The following is a 21127-nucleotide window of genomic DNA, read 5'->3' on the forward strand; positions in this document are numbered from 1 at the left end:
AGTATAAGTCATGATGCCAGACCCCACAGCAGCTGGTACTCTACCCCACAAGGGAGCTAAGCATACAGACAGCCTAATGGAACTTAAACTACAGAGAACATCGCCACTTTGAGCAAAACAATTCCTTCAATAAATATATTATCTTAGTATCCTTAGAGGGAAAAGGGGATTCAGAAGACCAAAAAAGGACAGGGTTTTGTTTTGCTTTGTTTTTTTAAAACGCCAAGTGGTGATCTCAGAAATACAAGGAATAGAGGTTGGAGTTAAACTCACTAGATGAGTTTGAAAGATCAGACTAAAGAATTCTCTGATAATGTAGGACAAAAAGATGAATACTAAGTTGTGAGATTTGGAGAATATTGAAATTCCAATCTACCTAACAGGAGAGAAGAGACAATCTAGAGGAACAACAGTTAAGTCTTTATCTCATCTTTTCCTCTTAGCACATCCTACCTCCTTTCCCCTATGCTAAATGTATTGATACACACCTCCCATAGGGGCTTTATGGGAGTCTCTTTCCATAAGTTGGCTCTGTTTTTGCTTACTTTTCTAGACATAGATATTGAAAGCTTGGGCTCCTTACCTTTTTGCCACCTTTCATCCTTCCTATATTGTATAGTGATTAGGATTCAAATATGGAGAACAGAATCCACTCTGGTTAGTACAGATATGCTTTGTGTGCATGTGTGTGTGTGTGTGTGTGTGTTTAACAGAGTAAAAGATTATTTACAGAATCGCTGTGATGGCTTAAGAAATTCTAGGTTGAACATCAAGAATAATTTCCAGAGCTACTCTGTAGAACCATGAAAGGAACTATACTGCCTCTTCTACAACTGGAAAGTCATCTCTCAAATTGGGAAGATGAGGGACTTCCCTGGTGGTCCAGTGGCTAAGACTCCACGCTCCCAGTGCAGGGGGCCTGGGTTCGATCCCTGGTCAGGGAACTAGATCCCACGTGCCGCAACTAAGAGTTAGCATACCGTAACTAAAGACCTGGCACAGCCAAATAAATAAATAAATACCAAATTGGGAAGATGACACTACAACTTCCAACAACAGAAGCACATTGTACCTACTATAATCTACACCGTCAAAGTTAATGCCATTGCCTGTCAATATTCACAAAGCTTTTGACGGGACGCCAGAGCCTCTAACACCACCAAGAAAATTCAGACTTTTCCATGACTGCCAGCAGAAACATGCTCAATTCATCAGTTTTGCTATCCAAATTGTGTGAATTTTTTTTTGATTGAATGGACTTAATTATGTCTGAACCCTAGGTACAAGGGACTCTAGGAAGTGTCACAACTTTCTGGGCCACAGAGAAGAGTGCCACTTCATCCTATCCCCCCCACTTTTTTTGTTATAACATATGGAGGAGAACTCGAGGTTAGCAGAATAAAACAACCACAAACCCCGGGCAGTAGTCAGGCACATAGTCTATCTAAGAGTAAAAGTCATGAGACCAATAGTCAAAGTACCCTGAAAACTTTTGAAAAGAGCTTCAGGGCACGAAGCCAGTAAGAGTTAAGTGGGTTATGTTCACAGCTGAGCCAGAGAATTTAACCATGTGTTGTTATATAACACCATTTGTTTTGACATAGGGCATTCTGGTTTTGTGTCTGGGGTGTTTTTTTTTTTTTTTTTTTTTTGAGGTACTTTTCCTTAAATGTCTAAAATTTCTTGGGCATGCATCAGGTTGTCATATTGACTGAAGAGATTTACATCTAACAAGTGATGCTCATTAGCGTAGAAACACAAATTAATTTCACTTTTTTTTTTTCCAGAGTATAACAATGTGGCTGAGAGAGCTGGTAAAGTGGAAGCTGAGGTTAAAAGGTTACACAATATTATCGTAGAAATCAATAACCATAAACTCAAGGCCCAACAAGACAAGCTTGATAAAATAAACAAACAATTAGATGAATGTGCTTCTGCTATTACTAAAGCCCAAGTAGCAATCAAGACTGCTGACAGGTAGAGTATGCATACTACCCTGTCTTCCTCTTCCCTACATCCCATTAATATTTAAACTTAATGTCCATTAAATGTTTCTGTTACTGTTACTTATTAAGCCCTTCTGACATGTTGTTACCTAATAGGAGTGTAATAGGTGGACACCTATAATAAACATCATATGACTAGTTTTTAAAAACATAAACGGGGGCTTCCCTGGTGGTGCAGTGGTTGAGAGTCCGCCTGCCAATGCAGGGGACACGGGTTCGTGCCCTGGTCCGGGAAGATCCCACATGCCGCAGAGCGGCTGGGCCCGTGAGCCATGGCCACTGAGCCTGCGCGTCCGGAGCCTGTGCTCCGCAACGGGAGAGGCCACAACAGTGAGAGGCCCGCGTACTGCAAAAAAATAAAACGGGTATGCTTTGGCAAAATGTGGTTATATAATTCCCAAGTTGTGAGGACATAGAAGTCAGAGTTTCATTTCTCTGGCTTAAAGGAGTAGAGAGTGATTCATTGAAATAGATCTAGGTTTTAGGAGAATAAGAAGGTTGAGATTTCTTAGCAAAATTGTTTTAATAACTTAAATTTTTAATTAACTAGATTATTCCATTGTCACAAAAAGTTTTTAATACGTTCATAACATAGATCCTTTTTTAAATTAATTTTCAGAGTATTAAAGTATTTCTAAAATAATTAAAGCTAAGTATGTATACAAATGTTGAAATGTAAACAGCTGTTTCTTTTGTCTTAAAATTATAACATTAGTCACATTTGATTATCTGGTTATTCCGTTATTACAATGTCTTTTGTTCAAAGATAAGGTGCTAATAAGCCATATGTTTTGCCTAAACACAGTTATCAGTCAAAATAGAAGTAACTTTATTAAGGGAAAAAATAGTCGTGTGTGTGTGTGTGTGTGTGTTGTCATGTGTCCAGTTTCCTCCCTGCTCCACCCTGCCAAAAACACTTGTTTGCCCTGACTTGAACCAGGGCGTATTTATTTACTTGATGGTATAGCTTCATGGGTGTAAAGATTTAAGAATCTCCAATCTGACAAGAAAATGATAAGAATATAATAATCCAATGAACAATTTTGCTTCATAGTCTAAGTCTAAAAGCCTATATAAAGTTTTATTAATTTATACTGAGAGTTTAATAAAATATACAATATCCCACAAGTGTATGTATAAACAAAAAACCAATTCAAGGATTTTAGTAAATCATAAATTTTAAAATCTGTGATAGAAAAAAATGTTACATTAATGTCATGAGAAGTTCTTTGGTAGGTTTTCAGAAGCAAAATAACAAATCACACATTACCACATTTTTAATATATGATTTTGCTTGTTTAGAAATCTTAAAAAAGCACAAGACTCTGTCTTTCGCACAGAGAAAGAAATAAAAGATACTGAGAAAGAAGTAGATGACTTAACAGCAGAGCTAAAAAGTCTTGAAGACAAAGCAGCAGAGGTCGTAAAGAATACAAATGCTGCAGAGGTAAGACATGGAGAGGGGAGAGGATGGTATTTCAAGCAATTAGGATTTATAGATATCAATACCTTGCCTAGTAAGCACTCAATAAGTTGTATTAACTTTCATCTGTACAACAAAAATGAGTACTGTATTGTAACTTTTCTGTAAATAAAAACATTTCATTTAAAATGGAAGGGGCGTGGGGAGAGATTGCTCGCTTCTTCATCTTTGTAATGTGAAAATCTCTGTTCTGTTTGAGAAGATCATATCTGTAGCATTTCTTCTTGGTTTTTAGGAGTCCTTACCAGAGATCCAGAAAGAACATCGTAACCTACTTCAAGAACTAAAAGTAATTCAGGAAAATGAACATGCTCTTCAAAAAGATGCACTTAGTATTAAGTTAAAACTTGAACAAGTAGATGGTCATATTGGTGAACATAATTCTAAAATAAAATACTGGCAAAAAGAGGTGAGAATTGTTATGGATAGTTAAATGTAACTTTAAGATATCCTTTATGAAAAAAGGTTAGGGTTTTTGTTTTTGTGTTTTTGAGGTATGTTGTGATTCTTAATTTCATGGTGTATAATCACTTCTCAGGTTTATAGGGGACAAAATGAACAGTATATAGGAGTTATTATATACAGAAAAATATGCGTAATTGTCAGAATTAGTCAACATTTTCACCCCAGGGCTGATAACGGAGATTTAACAAATGGCTACATGAACACCTGGAACACTACAACTATTTTTCTTGAAGTCCTTTGAAACACAGTTGATACACAAATTAGTTACCACTCCTTAGTATACGTCGTTTTGATAGGCAGTTTGTCATATTAATTTGTGAGGTTTAACAATGAATTATAATACTATGCCTTTTCTAACACTGATCTAACTTAAACTTTTAGATTTCAAAAATATCATTGCATCCCATAGAAGATAATCCTGTTGAAGAGATTCCACTTCTAAGCACAGAAGATCTTGAAGCAATCAAGAACCCAGATTCTATAACAAATCAAATTGCACTTTTGGAAGCCCAGTGTCATGAAATGAAACCAAACCTTGGTGCCATTGCAGAGTATAAAAAGAAGGTACAAATAAACTGTGTAATAGTCAGGAAGGTCTCTAGACCTTAGCCTAAATTGTGGCCTTTATTTTATATAATTAGCAGTGTTATTTCTCATCTCAAATGTATAACTGGTGTTTTTCTCATTCTTTTCATAGGAAGAATTGTATTTACAACGGGTAGCAGAATTGGACAAAATTACTCATGAAAGAGATAATTTTAGACAGGCATATGAAGATCTTCGGAAACAAAGGCTTAATGAATTCATGGCAGGTTTTTATATAATAACAAATAAATTAAAGGAAAATTACCAGATGCTTACTTTGGGAGGTGATGCTGAGCTGGAGCTTGTAGACAGCTTGGATCCTTTCTCTGAAGGAATCATGTTCAGGTTTGTAATTATGCTGTATACTGAGTTTCGGATTCTTCTGTTATCTCTCTCTACCTATTCTCCAAACTCAGTATTTTTTTAGGGGTGGGATGTGAAGGTTAGATGTACAACTTGTTTTATTTCATAAATACTAGTTTGCCTAGATATTAGTTTACAGCATAAATTCTAGGCAAACAGTAAATACTTGATTTTACAGAGTATTTGTCTAGTTCATCTTTTAATTTTTGAGCCATTTCAATCTAACATATGGATTTTAAAATTGCAAAGCAAAAAGTGCATTGGAAACAGAGGGAAAATACCAAGAATTACTTATTGGCTTGCTGTTTAAATCTTAAATTTTTGTCAGGTGTTCCTATGTGTTCATCTTCCAATAACATGTTTATAAAAGAACCCCTCAAAAGTTTATATTTGTGAAAAGGAAATTAGAGATTCCCAAGGAAGGTGGTAGAAGCCAGTTATGGGAAACAAATCACGAAGTCTTAATTTAGCTTTACAACTAATTTGACTAATGAGATTTTCTTAATTATTTCAGTGTCCGACCACCTAAGAAAAGTTGGAAGAAGATCTTCAACCTTTCAGGAGGAGAGAAGACACTTAGTTCACTGGCTTTAGTATTTGCTCTTCACCACTACAAACCCACTCCCCTGTACTTCATGGATGAGATTGATGCAGCCCTTGATTTCAAAAATGTTTCCATTGTTGCATTTTATATATATGTAAGTAATCATTTAGAGCTTTTCATTCTGAAAATTTTATGGGTTCCTTAAACATTACAGATGAAATTCTTTGACTTATTTCTTTTGAACTTTTTCCCTGTTCTCTAATTCCACATCCCATGGTATTAAAGGAGACCACATCCTTTATTTAAGCCAAATAGTTCCATTTTGGAAAAGTGAAATATAAATGGATAATGTAAATTAGTAGCAGAAACACAGCTAGAAATTTTTTTTCTGTATCTTTTTTCTACTAGAAGAATTCTAGGCAACCATCCTTCCAAATACCCAAATTCTTCTCAAACGCAAATACTGTTTCATGAATTATCCGTGTTGTCATTCTTCATGTTAATTATCAATGTCATGTTGAATTTACTGTCAAGAAATATTTCAGGGAAGTAAAGCTGAGATGTTTATTATATGATTTATGTTTACAATATATGTATAATTTTTCTAATTTATTCCTTCTTTCTCTTTAGGAACAAACAAAAAATGCCCAGTTCATAATAATTTCTCTTCGAAATAATATGTTTGAGATTTCAGATAGACTTATTGGAATTTACAAGACATACAATATAACAAAAAGTGTTGCAGTAAACCCAAAAGAAATTGCATCTAAAGGACTTTGCTAAACTTGTTTATACTGAAGGTTTCTCAGATTGAATCACCACAGATTCAGCGGACTGTATTTACTGACTTCCTATTTGTAAAGGGTTATAAATTATATAAAATACATATTCTTAAACTGGATCATATCACTAGTTTCTATTTTATGCTGTTACTTAAGAGACATGTTACAAGTCTAATAAAATATTCTCTATACCTGCTTCTAGGAGATTGTAAGAAACTGACAACTTTGTAAGCAGCAGACTGTGGAGAAAATAAGATGCCTGGTGGGGGGGGGGTCAGGTGACTTACCCTTAGCCCCAAACTGCTACCTGCAGAGTTAAAAGTGAACAGTACAGTTCTAAACTAGATCATGTTACCAAGACACAGCATACTGTTGTGGACCTTTGACCTACGCTGGAGAAGCCTATCAACTGCTACTATAGTAAAATTTTTAAGGTATTCCACTTAGTAATTTAGAGAGTCACTATTTATTACCCAAATACTAGGAACATTTTTTTTAAACCGTCATTCTGAATTATAAAAGGATGAGAATTTAAATATTGTATTCTTTTCTAAAATTTGATATGCTTGACTGTTTAAAACACTTGCAAAAAGGGTCAGCAAATATGTCTGAAATAACTTGGATATCTTATTAGTTGAAAAGGAAAAATACCCACTTCAGAAAAAGAATAAAGTGTATAAGGACTAATTTCCTTAGTATAAATGGCAATTAAGATGGAGTGCTGTTTGCCCATCAAGTTGTCGGGTTTTTTGTTGTTGTGTTACACTGTATTAGCCCAAGAATATTATAATGCTACTGGAAGTAAGCCAGCAACCACTTGGTTTTCAGAAGAAATTTTGGTATTGAATCAAAGTCTGCCCTAGCTATTCAGTTTCTAGAATATTGATCCTGAGGAATTAAAATTAAAAATTACCATGTTCAGTGCAGTATTGTTTAGGTACTAAAACCCAACAAAGACAGTCTGTATCATAATATAACCACTAAAGTGTAAATACATTGGCATGGACTTAAATAAAGCAAGATCTATAATTCAAGTATGGTCATTTGTTTTAAATCAAGATTATACAAGGGAAAAGTAACTAGAAAAAAGTGTCATCATAATCAAGGGCTTTTTCATTGGTGAGAACAGAGGTGAATGGAATTTAATATTTTTATATTTTAATAACCAATGGAGTAAAGCTTAGTACTTTTTTAAAAATTATTTTATCCATTTATTTAATTTTGGGCTGCATTGGGTCTTCGCTGCTGCACGTGGGTTTTCTCTAGTTGCTGAGAGCGGGGGCTACTCTTTGTTGTGGTGCACAGGCTTCTCATTGCGGTGGCTTCTCTTGTTGCGGAGTACGGGCTTTAGGCACGTGGGCAGTAATTGTGGCACACTAGCTCTAGAGCGCAGGCTCAGTAGTTGTGGCGCATGGGCTTAGTTGCTCCGCGGCATGTGGGATCTTCCAGGATCTTCCCAGACCAGGGCTCAAACCTGTGTCCCCTGCGTTGGCAGGCGGATTCTTAACCACTACACCACCAGGGAAGCCCAGTACTAACTTTCAAAGAGTTAAAGTAAGTAGATAGATAATTCCCGTAGCCCATGTGGAAATTCCAAAGCAACCACTCCTGAGTTTGACTGCCCTATTAAGCCACTCAATGCTTATATCAAAATGAGTTTATTAAAATATATACTTTTGTTATACATAAAAACTTAGAAATATTTCAGGATTACATACTTTAAATTTTACAGTCTCATCCTCCTGATAAAAACACAAAAAGGAGAAGAGCATGTATAAGACTCAGTTATTTGTATATTTGACTATAGTCATGCACACTGCATAAAATTTATCCAACAGTGAAGTTCTACTAAAAACTGGCAAGTTACAAAAAATATTAAGGTCAAACTTAAAATGCTTCAGTTTTTAGCTGTGATTCATAGACATATTAGATTTAAACATCTTGGCTTAAATCCTTTAAAAATGTAGCACGACAGATGAACTCTGAAAAGAATACATGGAGTCTCTCATATACTAGATACATAGCCTTGGGCAATTTACTTTTGTGTCTGTTTCCTAATCTACAAAAGTGAGGATTAATACACATGAGAAATATGAGATTACAATTTTGACACATAATACCTAACATTTCAGTGCTTACTAATATTTATACGTATTCCAAAAAGTATGTGGCATTTTTGTGTTATAACTATTACTTTAATCAAGTCGATGCAACTTCAGTCTAAAGTTAGTTGGTAAACTGAATATATACCTCCTCCACCTCCAGATGTTCTTTGCCCACACAACAGTCATGCTATTCTGATTCTGACCATAAATTGACAATACAGCCAGCCACCTTAGTGTTCAGAGTTGTTCTCAGTAGATAAGACACTAAGGAGTATTTTAGAACTAGTGCCCTGAGTACAGTCACAGCTATAGGACCTAATCTGACCTGGAAAATCTGTGAACTAAAGTAAGGCTCCTAAATATGTGATCCAAGAGCTACAGCCAATTTGGAATTTCTGGAAAGTGAGTGAGCTTGTACTTAGGGTTACAAGGACAAAAGGGCTAAGAGTCCTACCACAAGCACCATGGTTCAGTCCCTGTTAATAAAAAGAAAACTAAAAGGGATTTGACTTAATAACTAAGTAGGCTCCCTTTATAACACAATTCAAGAAAATAAGATCGAATTATTGGTTCTTTGGCATTAGCATAAGAGAAAGTTCAACAGAAAATCTAAGACAATATGAGGGAGGGATATATCAATATTCCATTCTAGTAACATGTTTTAGAGTTTTTAGCCAAGAACTGATTTGACTGACATGACTAAGACTACACAAAAGTTAAATACAATCCTAAAATAAATTTACACAAACCATAGAATAATAAGTACTAGGGAATGTTACTGTTTGGTCCCTAATGGCACTTTAGGTTTCCCAAAGCAATAGTTTTATTAGGAGTGAATGCTGATATAAACATTTTAGAGCTCTTAAATCTACCTAAAACACATTAATGTCTGGATCAGGTACATAAGATCAAACACATCTTTAATGTAAGCAGTCCACTCTCACTATGAGACTTTGCTACTTGAATTTAAAACCTCTTCTCACCATCCTTATTTGTCCATTCAAAAGTGTCAAGCTTATACCTTTTGGAATTTTGCCATCTTTTAATTAAAAGCTACGTATACACAAAGAACTGCAGAACCAACCACTGTAGTATATAATGCTAAAAGATAATATTGGTACAAGAATATTTAAATATCACAGTGATACTAAGTCAACCTCTCAAACCAATAAAAATGGGATAATACTCAAAATCAAGTAATCACTGGATTTTGTTCTGGTTTTCAGAAAACGAGAGACATTCTGTCTCATTTCTAACTTTTGATGACACATTTTCTATTCAACAGAAGCATGAAAGGGATTATTTATATTTGTTGCAACTCTAATAAACTTTAGCTTGCTATTTTATTTATCCATGCTACCCCTATTGTTCCATTTAGCAATGGTCATTAGTCTCTGCTGTACAGAATAAGCCTACTTAAACAATTCAGATTTGAATTTTCAACAAATTATTTTCCACATGAATTCCTTCAGTAAATATAAAGTGTGACACAGTATATTCTTTAAATCGTGCACATTCTTATATAAACTTTGGTAAACAGATAGAGAGGCTTCAGAAAAACATATTGAAGTGATTTCATTTAAAAAGGTCATTATGTGTTGGTTAAAAAAGAGGATCAGCATCAGCACCACTGAAATTAGTGTAACTATAACAATGTTTAGAATCTTAAAAAATCCAACTTCTTTTTCCTCATCAGGCCAGGAACATGGCTTCCTTTTTGGAGAAATTTTCATTTCAGGAATGAGAAGTTCCTTAATCTGTCCAATTTCTGTTCTGCTCCATTCTTCTTTCAGTACTTGGCTTACTTGAGGATAAATTTCAACAGGTTGGACCTCAGGGAGTGGTCTTTGTTTCAAGACCTGCACACGTTGGCGGACATCATCAACTTTTTCAAGAAATTTAAGTGGAGGCTCTTCTTGTAAAGATGTTGTCAGTGTCACTAATTCAAGCTGCTGCTCTCTTATTTCTTTCATTCTTTCAATTTGTGGAGTATATTCTAGATTAATCAGATTGCCAACATCACAAAGAGCAGTTAGGAAAAAATTTTTTTTCTGTTCTAATGTATCACTAAGCTCCTTAAAATACTGGAGAACAACTTCCTTATCACCTTGGACCATTTTCTCTGAATGAGATTTTTGTTCTTCCAGCTTTTCAATAAGACGAGTAAGATCTGTCCAGTGTGTGTCAGTTAACTGTTCAAGCAGTTTTTCAGGCGTGTCCTTTTCTTTCATATAGGCACTTTGAAGGTCATCTATAGGATGACCATGATGTTGACCTATGGTAAGGCAATGACCACAAACTAATTTTTTATCCAGGAGACAGTAAACATTTAACGGCTGCCTGTAATGTTCAGGGCAGGTGACAATATCTGGATGGTCTTCTTGCTGGTACTTTTCAATAATAGCCCTTAACGCAAAATTAACAGGTAAAGACTCAATACCAGTTGGAGCAATTTCAATAATACTTCTGCAGTTAGGGCACTTGAGTGGAATGCGTAAAGGTCTCCATATATAAAAGTTACCAGATGCCTGTAGAACATTTTCCAAGCAATTTCTACAAAATGTATGAGAGCACGGTAGTACACGAGGATCTTCAAAAATACTGTAACAAATAGGACATGTTAACTCATCCTCAAAATTGTGCATTTCCTGTCAAGAGAAAAAAGTATTTTAATTCTACATAAAACAAAGACAGATGCACATTATTATGTAAAGTTTTAGGTGTTAACCTCCAAATTGTTAATATACTGTACTCGTCATTTAAAAGAGTAAGATTTTTAAAATTAGCTTTCTATATAATGCAATTCCTAACACTGAATAATTGATCACCATTAAGAGCTTATTTACTTTGGGGTGTTCTGTTGAAGTCTATTTAATGATTATAACTAGTCTGTGCAACTTTTTACAATCTAAGATGCTAAAATCAAAACTATACACAAATCATGAATAGGTAAGACTGAATATTTCTATGAAATAAAAAGTTAATTCTTAACAAAATTACATTCTTCAATTCACACTTCCAGTTGGCTCAACCACAGTTTCTAAAGTAAGTTATTAAATTTCTAACTGTTCTATAAATTTCAAGCTTCTTGAATTGGAGTATTGGTATGTATGCCTAAAGCCCTGAATCAGCACAGTGTAGTAGTATTAAGTAATGTTAATTTGAAGATTTGGAAGGGAGTAATATTTCTGAATTAGTCCTTGCGATAAAAAAGTTTGAAAGATGAAGTGTTGATTGTGGTAATTATGAATTTCGGACCACTAGAGCATTAGTGGTAAAGAACAGCATTAGTCATCTTTCGTTCATGAAAGAAATCCAGCAACAGTTCAGAGACCCTCTCTGACACAAGTAACTTGACGTCTTGGCAAGCTATTACTGATATTTCCAACAAGCCTTCCACGTGCCATTCATGCAAAATCTAAAGCTTACCAAATCCTCCTCTATAAAAACTGTTAGAAGTATCTACAAATAACTAATTGTACTTTTAAGAAACAAAAACCTCTTCAGACTTTTTATAGCTCTTATGCGCCTCATCTTCACCATTTGCAAAACCAAACTCATTCATTCTTCAAGTCTCAACCTGAGTCCCACCTCCTCCCCCAGATTAGGTCCCCTAATCTCACTGAACACTGCACTTCTACTTTATAGCAAGCACTTGGATTTTTTTTTTTTTTCGGTACGCGGGCCCCTCACTGTTGTGGCCTCTCCTGTTGCAGAGCACAGGCTCAGGACGCACAGGCTCAGCGGCCATGGCTCATGGGCCCAGCCGCTCCGCGGCATGTGGGATCTTCCCGGACCAGGGCACGAACCTGTGTCCCCTGCATCGGCAGGCGGACTCTCAACCACTGCGCCACCAGGGAAACCCAGATGGATTTTATTTAAAAGAATTTTGTCGGAATTCCTGCAGGTCCAGTGGTTAGGACTCAGCACTTTCACTACCGGGGCCTGGGTTCGATGCCTGGTCAGGGAACTAAGATCCCACAAGCTGCGTGGCGCAGTCAAAAAAATAAAGAATTTTGTAACGTTTTTCAATACATTAGAATATAAGCCTGCAATAAGGACAGGAATTGTGTCTAAGCACAGAAGTTGACACACAGTAGGCATTCACTCAATGTTGGTTGAATAAACACTGCCCCTTAAGAGACCAATGTTAATAAAATGCCAGACCTTAGTTTTTTGGGGGTTTTTTTTCTTTTTTTTTTTTAATAGCAAAATCTCTGCTTAGGAAAAGCTTTTATCAAGAGTCCATCAGAAAATAGAAAATACTCCATCCAGACTGACAATATTAAGAAACGTAATGAGCCAAGATGTGAGAGACTAATAAGCCTGAACTGTGAGGCATTCCAGGAAACAAAAGTAACTGGACAACAGAAGACGACATTCACTGCAGATAAATTTAAGTGCCTACATGTTGGGAAGCCTTTATGACTACCCTTTACCTACAGAGAGCTCTGAAATAGAAAAACCACCCAAGAAAAACAAACGTTTCTCAGTTTATTTCAGTGATGTCAGAATTCATAATGACAGAATAAACAGAACAGCACTTTGCAAAGGAATAAAATTTGAGCATTGGATATATATATTCAATTTAGATTTAATATTAGAGTTATTTAATATAAGTACCAAAAATCAACCCTAAAACAGAACCCAACCTTTCCCTCCAAAGTCCTATATTTGTCAAAAAGTTAGAAATCATTTTCCCTGGGAACTCATTTAAGGACCCAAAAGCTCAACTTTCTTTAGAATGAAGATATTCAATAACAATATTGTAAAGAAAATATCATCCCTTAAACTTACATAAAGTGGAAGCAAATATCCTGGTCTCAAAAGTTACTTCCATAGCACATAAAATTTTTAACAAAATTTAATCAGAAACGTGTAGATAACTTGAAGATACAGAAATCAAATCTAAGACTACCCTCTTCTAGCTGATTTATGAAAAACTGATTTTAGGCAACAAATATTTAAGTCAGAACTGGCTAACAGAAGTAAGCCTGGTTGAAAATAACTATGTAAGGCCAGGAACTTTCTAACTCTGGTTGCTGCCTGAGAAACAGAAGATAAAGGTGGCTATCATGCTTAGGGGCTAGTTCTTTACAGAAACAAGTATGAAATTTTATGCATCAGAAACTTTCCATAACCAGCCTAGACTCCTGAGGGAATAAAAGAGCAAAAAATTTTTCCTATGAATATTTTCTGGTGTGAACATCTTGGATTTAGCTATGCTGTGTGTATGTAACAACACTGGAAACTAGAAGACAATAAAGCAATTCTTCAATATTCTCGGGAAAACATGGCTTCCAACCTAAAATTCTATACCCAGACAAAGTAAATAAATTTTGAAGGTAGTCTAAAGATAGTTTAACACAAGACGTCTCAAAACTGAACCACCCATCACCCACCCTTTCTAAAGAAGCTGCTGCAGGAAGAAAAGAAAAACAATAATTCTCACCAGGATAACTATGAAATGAAGTCCTGGATAACTGTGCAGCAAGCCTAGAGAGATAGTAGTCTGGAGGAAGAAGACAGAAATCCAGAAGGAATGCTTTTAAGTAAATAAATGGAACTGACAGAATATCTCATGTGTCTGAACATATTGAGAGGTAATGAGAAAACTAAATTTAGGGAAAAGTGATGGAATCATGAAAAGAGGAAATACTACAGCACATTATATAGCTCAATTGTCCTATCAGTTATAATATTTTAAATATTAAATATTGATTTTACCAAAAAGCATGACTGTTAAGGATTGAATGTGTCTCCCCAAACTCGTAAGTTGAAATCATAACCCTTAATGTATTAATGAGGTAGAGCCTTTGGGAGGTAACTAGGTCATCAGAGTAAAGCCCTCATGAATGAGATTAGGCCCTTATAGGAAGAAGAGATACAGGGCTTGCTGCCTCTCTTTCTCTACTCTCGGCCATGTGAAGACACAGCAGGAAGATGGCCACCTGCAAAACAGGAAGAGAGCTTTCGCCAGAACCCAACTTTGCCAGCATCCTGATCCTGGACTTCCCAGCCTCCAAAACTGCAAAAAAATAAATGACTGTTTTTTAAGCCACCTAGTCTATGGTATTTTTGTTATAACAGCCCAAACGAAGAAACTGACAAAATTATGTTGGGAGGAGGGAATAAGGGAAGGAAACAAAGTTTAAGAACTTACCTTAATCTTCTCTTATAAGAAGTCAATACGTGCCTAAAAGTGAAAAATCAAGAAGTCACATTAAAAGCAAGTTATTTATGAATAGAGAAGCAATACCAAAAGAAATATTTAAAAGAAATGAAGGGACTGCTTCTGGAGAGCAGGAATCAAGAGTGGGGAGAGTGAGGGCAGGAGGCTGCTGTTTTTCATTATAAGCCTAAGTTCTGTTTTACTTTCAACTATTAACATACAATTAAAAATATTAAATTTTTAAATAAATAAAGACAATCCCACATGCATCCAGGAAGAAAAGTAACATACCCAAAAAAGGAAAACAAAATACAGAATTCTCTGGGAGACTATAATTTCCAAAGATGGCCACAACAATTAACTCCCACATGTTGTTCTATGATGTGACTTTGCTGGTATTCTCCTATCAAGAGATGAAATCTATTCTCTCCTCAAAAAAACCTGGGCTTGGGGCTTCCCTGGTGGTCCAGTGGTTAAGAATCTGCCTTCCAATGCACAGGAGGCGGATTTGATCCCTGGTCAGGGAAATAAGATCCCACATGCTGCGAGGCAACTAAGCCTGTGTGCTCTGGAGCCTGTACCACAACTAGAGAGAAGCCCGCATGCCGTGACGAAGATCCCGCGTGCCGCAACTACTAAGACCCCATGCAGCCAAATAAATAAATAAATTAATTAAAAAAAAAAAGATCTGGACAGGACATGTGACTGCTGTGACCAATCTGATACAGTACAAGTGACACTATGACAGTTCTGGGTATAGCCCTTAGCTAGCCTAGCAGATTGCTGCCTCTTCGCTACGTGAAAAGTCTAGGCTACTCTGCTGATGAGAGAGGCCAAAAGGAGAAGCAATGAGGTGCCAGACATGTGAGTGAAAAAGCCATCTTGGACATGCAGCCATCCAAACCATCAGACGTTTGTTACACAGCAGCAGATAACGAGAACATCTCCAAAGCAACTAGGAATGCTAAAAGACATGTAGCAATCAATATCCACAAGGATCTGGAAGGAAAACGATATGACCTAAGAATTCTATACCCAGCCAAGATGTAATTTATCCATGTGAAATAATAAAAATACTCTTTAGCAAAATCTACAGGGTTAAAAAAAAGTTCTACAGGGCAGAGCTGAAGCCATATACTTTCATTAACAAACAAAAGAAGTAATATAAAAAGGATTTATCTAAAAAAAAAGAGACAAGAAAATGAACCTAGGAAAAGCAGAAGAAAACAATTCTAATGCATGAAGAAAACCATGAATTAGAATACAGAAAATTGTTAGAGTTGATAAACCCAAGAGCTGGCTTTTTAAATAAACAAGCCAGGGGTTACGGGGGCGCTGGAGAGTTATTGTTTAATGAGTGCACAGTTTCACTTTGGAAACATGAAAAAGTTCTGAAGACAGATGGTGATGGTTGCACAACAATGTGGAATGTATTTAATGCCACTAACTACACACTTAAAAATGGTTAAAATGGTAAATTTTATGTATGCTTCAAAACAATAAAAAACTTTAAAAATGTTTAAGTGTCTTGCCTATTAACCAGCCTTTCCCGTCAAATTAATTTTAGAATTGATTTATATTAATCTATAATTTTTTTTTTTTTTTGCGGTACGCAGGCCTCTCACTGTTGTGGCCTCTCCCGTTGCGGAGCACAGGCTCCGGACGCGCAGGCTCAGCGGCCATGGCTCACGGGCCCAGCCGCTCCAAGGCATGTGGGATCCTCCCGGACCGGGGCATGAACCCGCGCCCCCTGCATCGGCAGGCGGACTCTCAACCACTGCGCCACTAGGGAAGCCTTATAATTTTAAAAAACAAAAAAATTAAATTAAAATAACCCATGTAAAATGTTATTTTCCTCCAGTGGGTACTAAAAGCCCAAGTACAAATTGATAACTTAGTTCAAGATTTCCTGCTTCCCTTTTAAAAGTCACCAAGAAATATGAACGTAAGAAAGAAATCTTCTCGGAAATAAACCTGAAGCTAAATCATCTACGTATAAATTATTTCACAAATTTCTTGTGCTTAAGTGTCAAAAACAAACACATTACTGAATTTCTAAACTTTTTATGCAGTCTTTCTCCAGAGGGCCGATTTCCTATGGAGCCTCCATAATGTCTAACCAGCATATTATGGATGGTCAGCACTGACAGCAGATGATGGAGAACGGGGCAGTACCAAAAATATCATTACCCATTCTCCTGTGTAAACTATTTTTTAAGTTTTAATTCCCTAATGCATTATTGCCTTTCATCTCTAAACATGAATGGTTATAGAACATTCATTACATTTTACACCCTCTGAAGAGAAATTTGCCACATTATAGTTAGATGACTTGCTCTAGGACTTAGAGTGAGTCAGCTATAAGTCTAGGAAAATTCAAGAGCTGCCACTTCCCAGGCTGGGTCTCACATCTTTGTGGCCCTACCTGATAAAAAGCACATTTTATGCAATTCAAGACTTACTTTAGAAATACTACATTTGTGCCATCTATAAATATGGGGCAAGATTTTAAAAATACTTCTGTACACATAAATGTACAAAAATAATGAAGGATCACCTAATTCTTTCAAAAAAAATCCTATGGTCAGATCTGATTTTAACTCTGCCCATTTGCACTGTTTTCCTGCATTTTGACATCAACCTGTTTCCCCAAACCAAAAAGGAAACTATTAATGCAATTTAACCAGGAACTGATACGAGCAGCTAAGATTTTCTTTGCTTTTTTTAAATATTTTTGAAAGTGAAAAATACATATATATTTGGTGGGAAAAATTCAGCAATATGTTTGCTGAAAAGAAATGTTAAAACTAACATCACTGGACTTCCCTGGTGGCGCAGAGGTTGAGAATCCACCTGTCAATGCAGGGGAGACGGGTTCGAGCCCTGGTCCAGGAAGATTCCACATGCCGTGGAGCAACTAAGCCCGTGAGCCACAACTACTGAGCCTGCGCTCTAGAGCCTGCGAGCCACAAATACTGAGCCTGCATGGCATAACTACTGAAGCCCGCCCACCTAGAGCCCGTGCTCAGCAACAAGAGGAGCCACCGCAGTGAGAAGCCCACACACTGCAACGAAGAGTAGCCCCCGCTCGACGCAACTAGAGAAAAGCCCGCACGCAGCAATGAAGACCCAGTGCAGCCAAAAATAAATAAATAAATTTATTTATTTATTTTAAAAAATAAATAAATAAATTTATTTATTTATTTAAAAACTAACATCACCTAAAACCAAAATTTCGTCTTGCCAGAATAAACTATAGTACCTTACTTTAAAGGATAGCTACTTGGTCATTAAAATGGAATGCAGATCAATATGAAAATACATGGTAAAAAGGTATCCAGATAACTTAATAAATTCAACTTGCAGATCTGTATGTGTTAAATGTGTGTGTCTGTATTAAGATGCACACATCCTTGTAAGATTTCTAGAAGGGTAAACAAGAGTTAACAGTGACTAACTTTAAGATATAGGTGAGATAAGGGAGTTGTTTACTTTTCACTTTATGATCCTTCTATATGGTTTGAATTTTATACACCACCAACATACACACCTTTTTTCAAAAGATTTAAAACTTTCCCCTTACATTTTAAATCATACACTCAGTAAAAATTTACTGAAAATTTCTTTGGTATTTACTTAATCTCCCAGAACTTACCACTTTGTTGACCTTCTGGTTTGGAGACTGAATATATGTCTTCAACTTTTTCAGATTCTTTTATTTTTATTCTAAAATAAAAATAATTTTATCTTAATGTTCTAGACTTATATTCTCAAAACGTATGTTAAGTACGATATCATAGGGAATGATATCGTGGTAATTTCACTGTCTTTGACGTTTACCTTCTCTAAGCGTCACTGTGTTTTTTTAAAAGTAGCGACAAATATCAACAGCTGTGGTGCAGCAGGAGAGGTATCACCTGTACCTTGAAAATCCCAAGTCTGTGACCAAATTAATTGCCACAAAGGACCTCTTTTTATAGTGTCAAGTATCTTATGAGCTCTTGAAAATATTAGCGAACAATCGTGATGACGGAGCAAACATTCACGGTCATTTTAGACAGCTGAAAGTTAACTGGAAGACAAGAAGCACCCATGAGAGTGAAATATTTTGCCAGCTTAAAATTATAAATCTTGATTTAGGTTTTACCCATTAATACGTCTGTTCATCTCTCAATTATGCCATTTAAATGTTGCGAGACCCTGGGTCAGTTTTACCTAGTGCCCCTCAGAACTGACGTTTCACATCTGTAAAATGGGCATAACTACACCTACGCGGTTAAGTCCAATGAGAACGCCTCCCAGAGAAGGGGCTCGAAACATCAGTGCCCTTGCCCTTCCCCTTCCCGAAGGTTTACGACAAATCCTCCCGAGCCTCTCTCCCAACGCGCCTAGGCGCCCTCCTTTCCGAGCCGCCGCGAAGCCGCCCAGCTCGGCGGAGTCCAGCTCCTCTCCGCCTCCCCACCACAGAGGGCCTTCTCCCTCACGGAAATGCAGTTCCTTATTGGCGGGAGGAAAACGAGGTCTCCCAAACTCTCCACCTGGGACAAGAGGGACCCAAGTCGCGGGACCCAAGCCAGCCGTCTCCATCACCAAGCCCCAAACACATGCAGTACACCAGCCTGCGCTACAGGGAAAGAAGAGGGACCCAGAGCCGCCTTCTCGGACCGAAGAGAAGCTCTTTATAAACTCACCGTGGGGACGGTAAAAAGAGGCAACTCCAGCAGCAGAAACAGAGCTCCACAGCCTGCGGGCTGACGCTGAGAAATGCTCGGATTCCCTCCCTCCCTCCTCCGCCCTGAGGGCCTTCGGGCTCCGGGATGAGGCGGGGCTTGAGAGCCTCAAGACGCAGGCGCAGTCTACCGGCAACCGTCAACTGCGTAGCATCAGCCAATAGGAAGAGCGCTGGGCCGCTGTTCGAAAGTAAACCGCCGACCCCTGGGGCCGAGGCGGGGGCGTGATCGCTAGGACTTGGCACGAGGCCCGCAGCGAGCTTTCTGTGCCTGCGCACTAGGTGCGGGCTGCCGCTCCGGAGCTCCAGAGGCGCGCCGCAGGGGGCGCTTCAGTGTACGGGGACACTTTTGGCAGCAGTGACCCTGGCCTGGAGTCCCTCTTGGGGCCGCGGGATGGCGTCCCGGGAAAGGCGGGGCCTGGCGGAGGCAGACGATATTTACAAAAAGGATTCATAGGGCTATTTTTTTTTTAACCTGGGGCCAAGCCGGCACGTCCTGATTCTAGACTTTAAAGCGCAGCATCTTGCATTGTGACTTAATAGGTTCCCTGAGGCTTCCTGAGCGCACACGCACCTCAGTGGGCAAGCGCCGTCCTCCCCTAAGCCCGGGTTTCCTTTTGTTTACGGTATCTGGAGACATTGGTTCAGCATAGGAGGAGAGGGCTTCTGATTATTGAGAACTCTCTTGTACTTAAGGAGACCTATCACTGTGGGCTGTTGGGACCTTAGGACTCATTTAGGACTATCTCCCTCTGTCTCTCCCTATTCTTCCTCCCACCTCTGCCCCCTCTTTCCACGTTATGAAATTATTGCCAGGCGATGACTGTTGCAAAGAAGTCCTAACTTCCAGTTCAATTTCTCCTCCAAGTCCCTATTTCACCTTCTTAACCCTTAGAATTAGAAAGCAAACAGTTCAGTAGCCCCTTCGCAGTTTCTTTTTCTTCAGAAACTTTATCCAGCTGTATGGCAAGACACTCTCATCACAGCTTCCCTCTATAAAATGTAGTTAGAAGTCATTTACAGCTGTGCTAAATAAAGCTATGAGCCTCTCTATACTGTGTATTGCTAGTACTTTCAGGTCTTAGTTTCTTATACAGTAAATTACAGAAAAATATTAAACAGAATAAAAGTAATATCAGTGAGTCCTGAGTCCATCTCAGATGTCTTCACCAATTCAGCTGCTGAAGAGTTTGCTTATGATGTGTGGATTCCAGTGATATCCAAGGTATCCACTGTTACACGGTGGCATATATCCATTTAGATTTTATTATGCACATAGGTTTTCTATTTAAACATTGTAGTCATCCTGATAAACAGTTTTTTAACTTGCTGTCAAAACAATATGTTGTGAATCTTTCCATAGCAATAAATGCAGTATACTTCTATAAAATATTCTTTTTAAAAAAAGTATAAGGCGGATGTTAACAATGGACTTTGAGTGATTATGATGTGTCCATGTAGATGCATCACTTGTAACAAAGGTATCTTTCTAGTGGAGGATGTTGATAATGTGGGAGACTATGCATGGGGAGTAGGGCAGGAAATATATGGGAAATCTCTGTACCTTCCCCTCAATTTTGCTGTGAACCTAAAATTTCTCTAAAAATAAGATAAAGTCTTAATATTTTTTGTAATTTTAACTGTAATTGCCTCTAGAATGCATGAATATTGCTGAATAATGCTTTGAGCTATAATTTTTCCCACGTGTTTTCCTCTCTGCACTTCCTTACCTAAAGAGTTATGTATGTAGCAAGAAAGCAGAAGTACCTTTCACTAGACTTAACTGGCATTTGTTTTCCAAAAAGCCTCAATCCCCTCAATCCACTGAGATAAATAACATTGAAGGGAAGAGGCTGAATGTTTGGGAGAAGTAAAAAGAGAGAAGCCCCCAAA

General features: G+C 37.5%; 2 protein-coding genes across 7 annotated transcripts in view; one reads left to right on the plus strand and one right to left on the minus strand.

Annotated features, from left to right (window-relative positions):
• Nucleotides 1-7262, plus strand: part of SMC4 (structural maintenance of chromosomes 4) — a 35251-nt gene extending 27989 nt beyond the window's left edge. For all 3 annotated transcript variants that reach the window (XM_081235874.1, XM_081235875.1, XM_081235876.1), the window contains exons 18-24: nucleotides 1788-1977; nucleotides 3309-3453; nucleotides 3725-3898; nucleotides 4336-4518; nucleotides 4652-4884; nucleotides 5417-5600; nucleotides 6077-7262. In XM_081235874.1, the coding sequence (XP_081092000.1) occupies nucleotides 1788-1977; nucleotides 3309-3453; nucleotides 3725-3898; nucleotides 4336-4518; nucleotides 4652-4884; nucleotides 5417-5600; nucleotides 6077-6229 (1262 nt within the window). In that variant the 3' untranslated portion in view covers nucleotides 6230-7262. The remainder of the gene's footprint in view (nucleotides 1-1787; nucleotides 1978-3308; nucleotides 3454-3724; nucleotides 3899-4335; nucleotides 4519-4651; nucleotides 4885-5416; nucleotides 5601-6076) is intronic.
• Nucleotides 7263-7442: 180 nt separating this feature from the next.
• Nucleotides 7443-19319, minus strand: TRIM59 (tripartite motif containing 59). Of its 4 annotated transcripts, none has more exons than XM_081235649.1 (5): nucleotides 19197-19319; nucleotides 18429-18577; nucleotides 18161-18231; nucleotides 14497-14529; nucleotides 7443-10981 (listed from the first exon to the last, which is right to left on the minus strand). In XM_081235649.1, exon 5 carries the CDS (start codon nucleotides 10976-10978, stop codon nucleotides 9773-9775), a length of 1206 nt encoding a protein of 401 aa, XP_081091775.1. In that variant the 5' UTR covers nucleotides 10979-10981; nucleotides 14497-14529; nucleotides 18161-18231; nucleotides 18429-18577; nucleotides 19197-19319; the 3' UTR covers nucleotides 7443-9772. The 4 variants fall into 4 exon arrangements, with proteins under 4 accessions (XP_081091775.1, XP_081091773.1, XP_081091774.1 ...); XM_081235647.1 differs by having other exon boundaries at nucleotides 18346-18577; XM_081235648.1 differs by lacking the exon at nucleotides 18429-18577.
• Between the last annotated feature and the right edge of the window lie 1808 nt (nucleotides 19320-21127).

The sequence above is a fragment of the Mesoplodon bidens genome, assembly GCF_964165515.1.
Source record: "Mesoplodon bidens genome assembly, chromosome: 5".
In the NCBI taxonomy this organism is placed as follows: Eukaryota; Metazoa; Chordata; class Mammalia; order Artiodactyla; family Ziphiidae; genus Mesoplodon; species Mesoplodon bidens.

What these genes read in the sequence shown, in the direction of transcription:
- TRIM59 (XM_081235648.1), bottom strand. Translation starts at nt 10,978, where the DNA reads ATGCACAATTTTGAGGATGAGTTAACATGTCCTATTTGTTACAGTATT.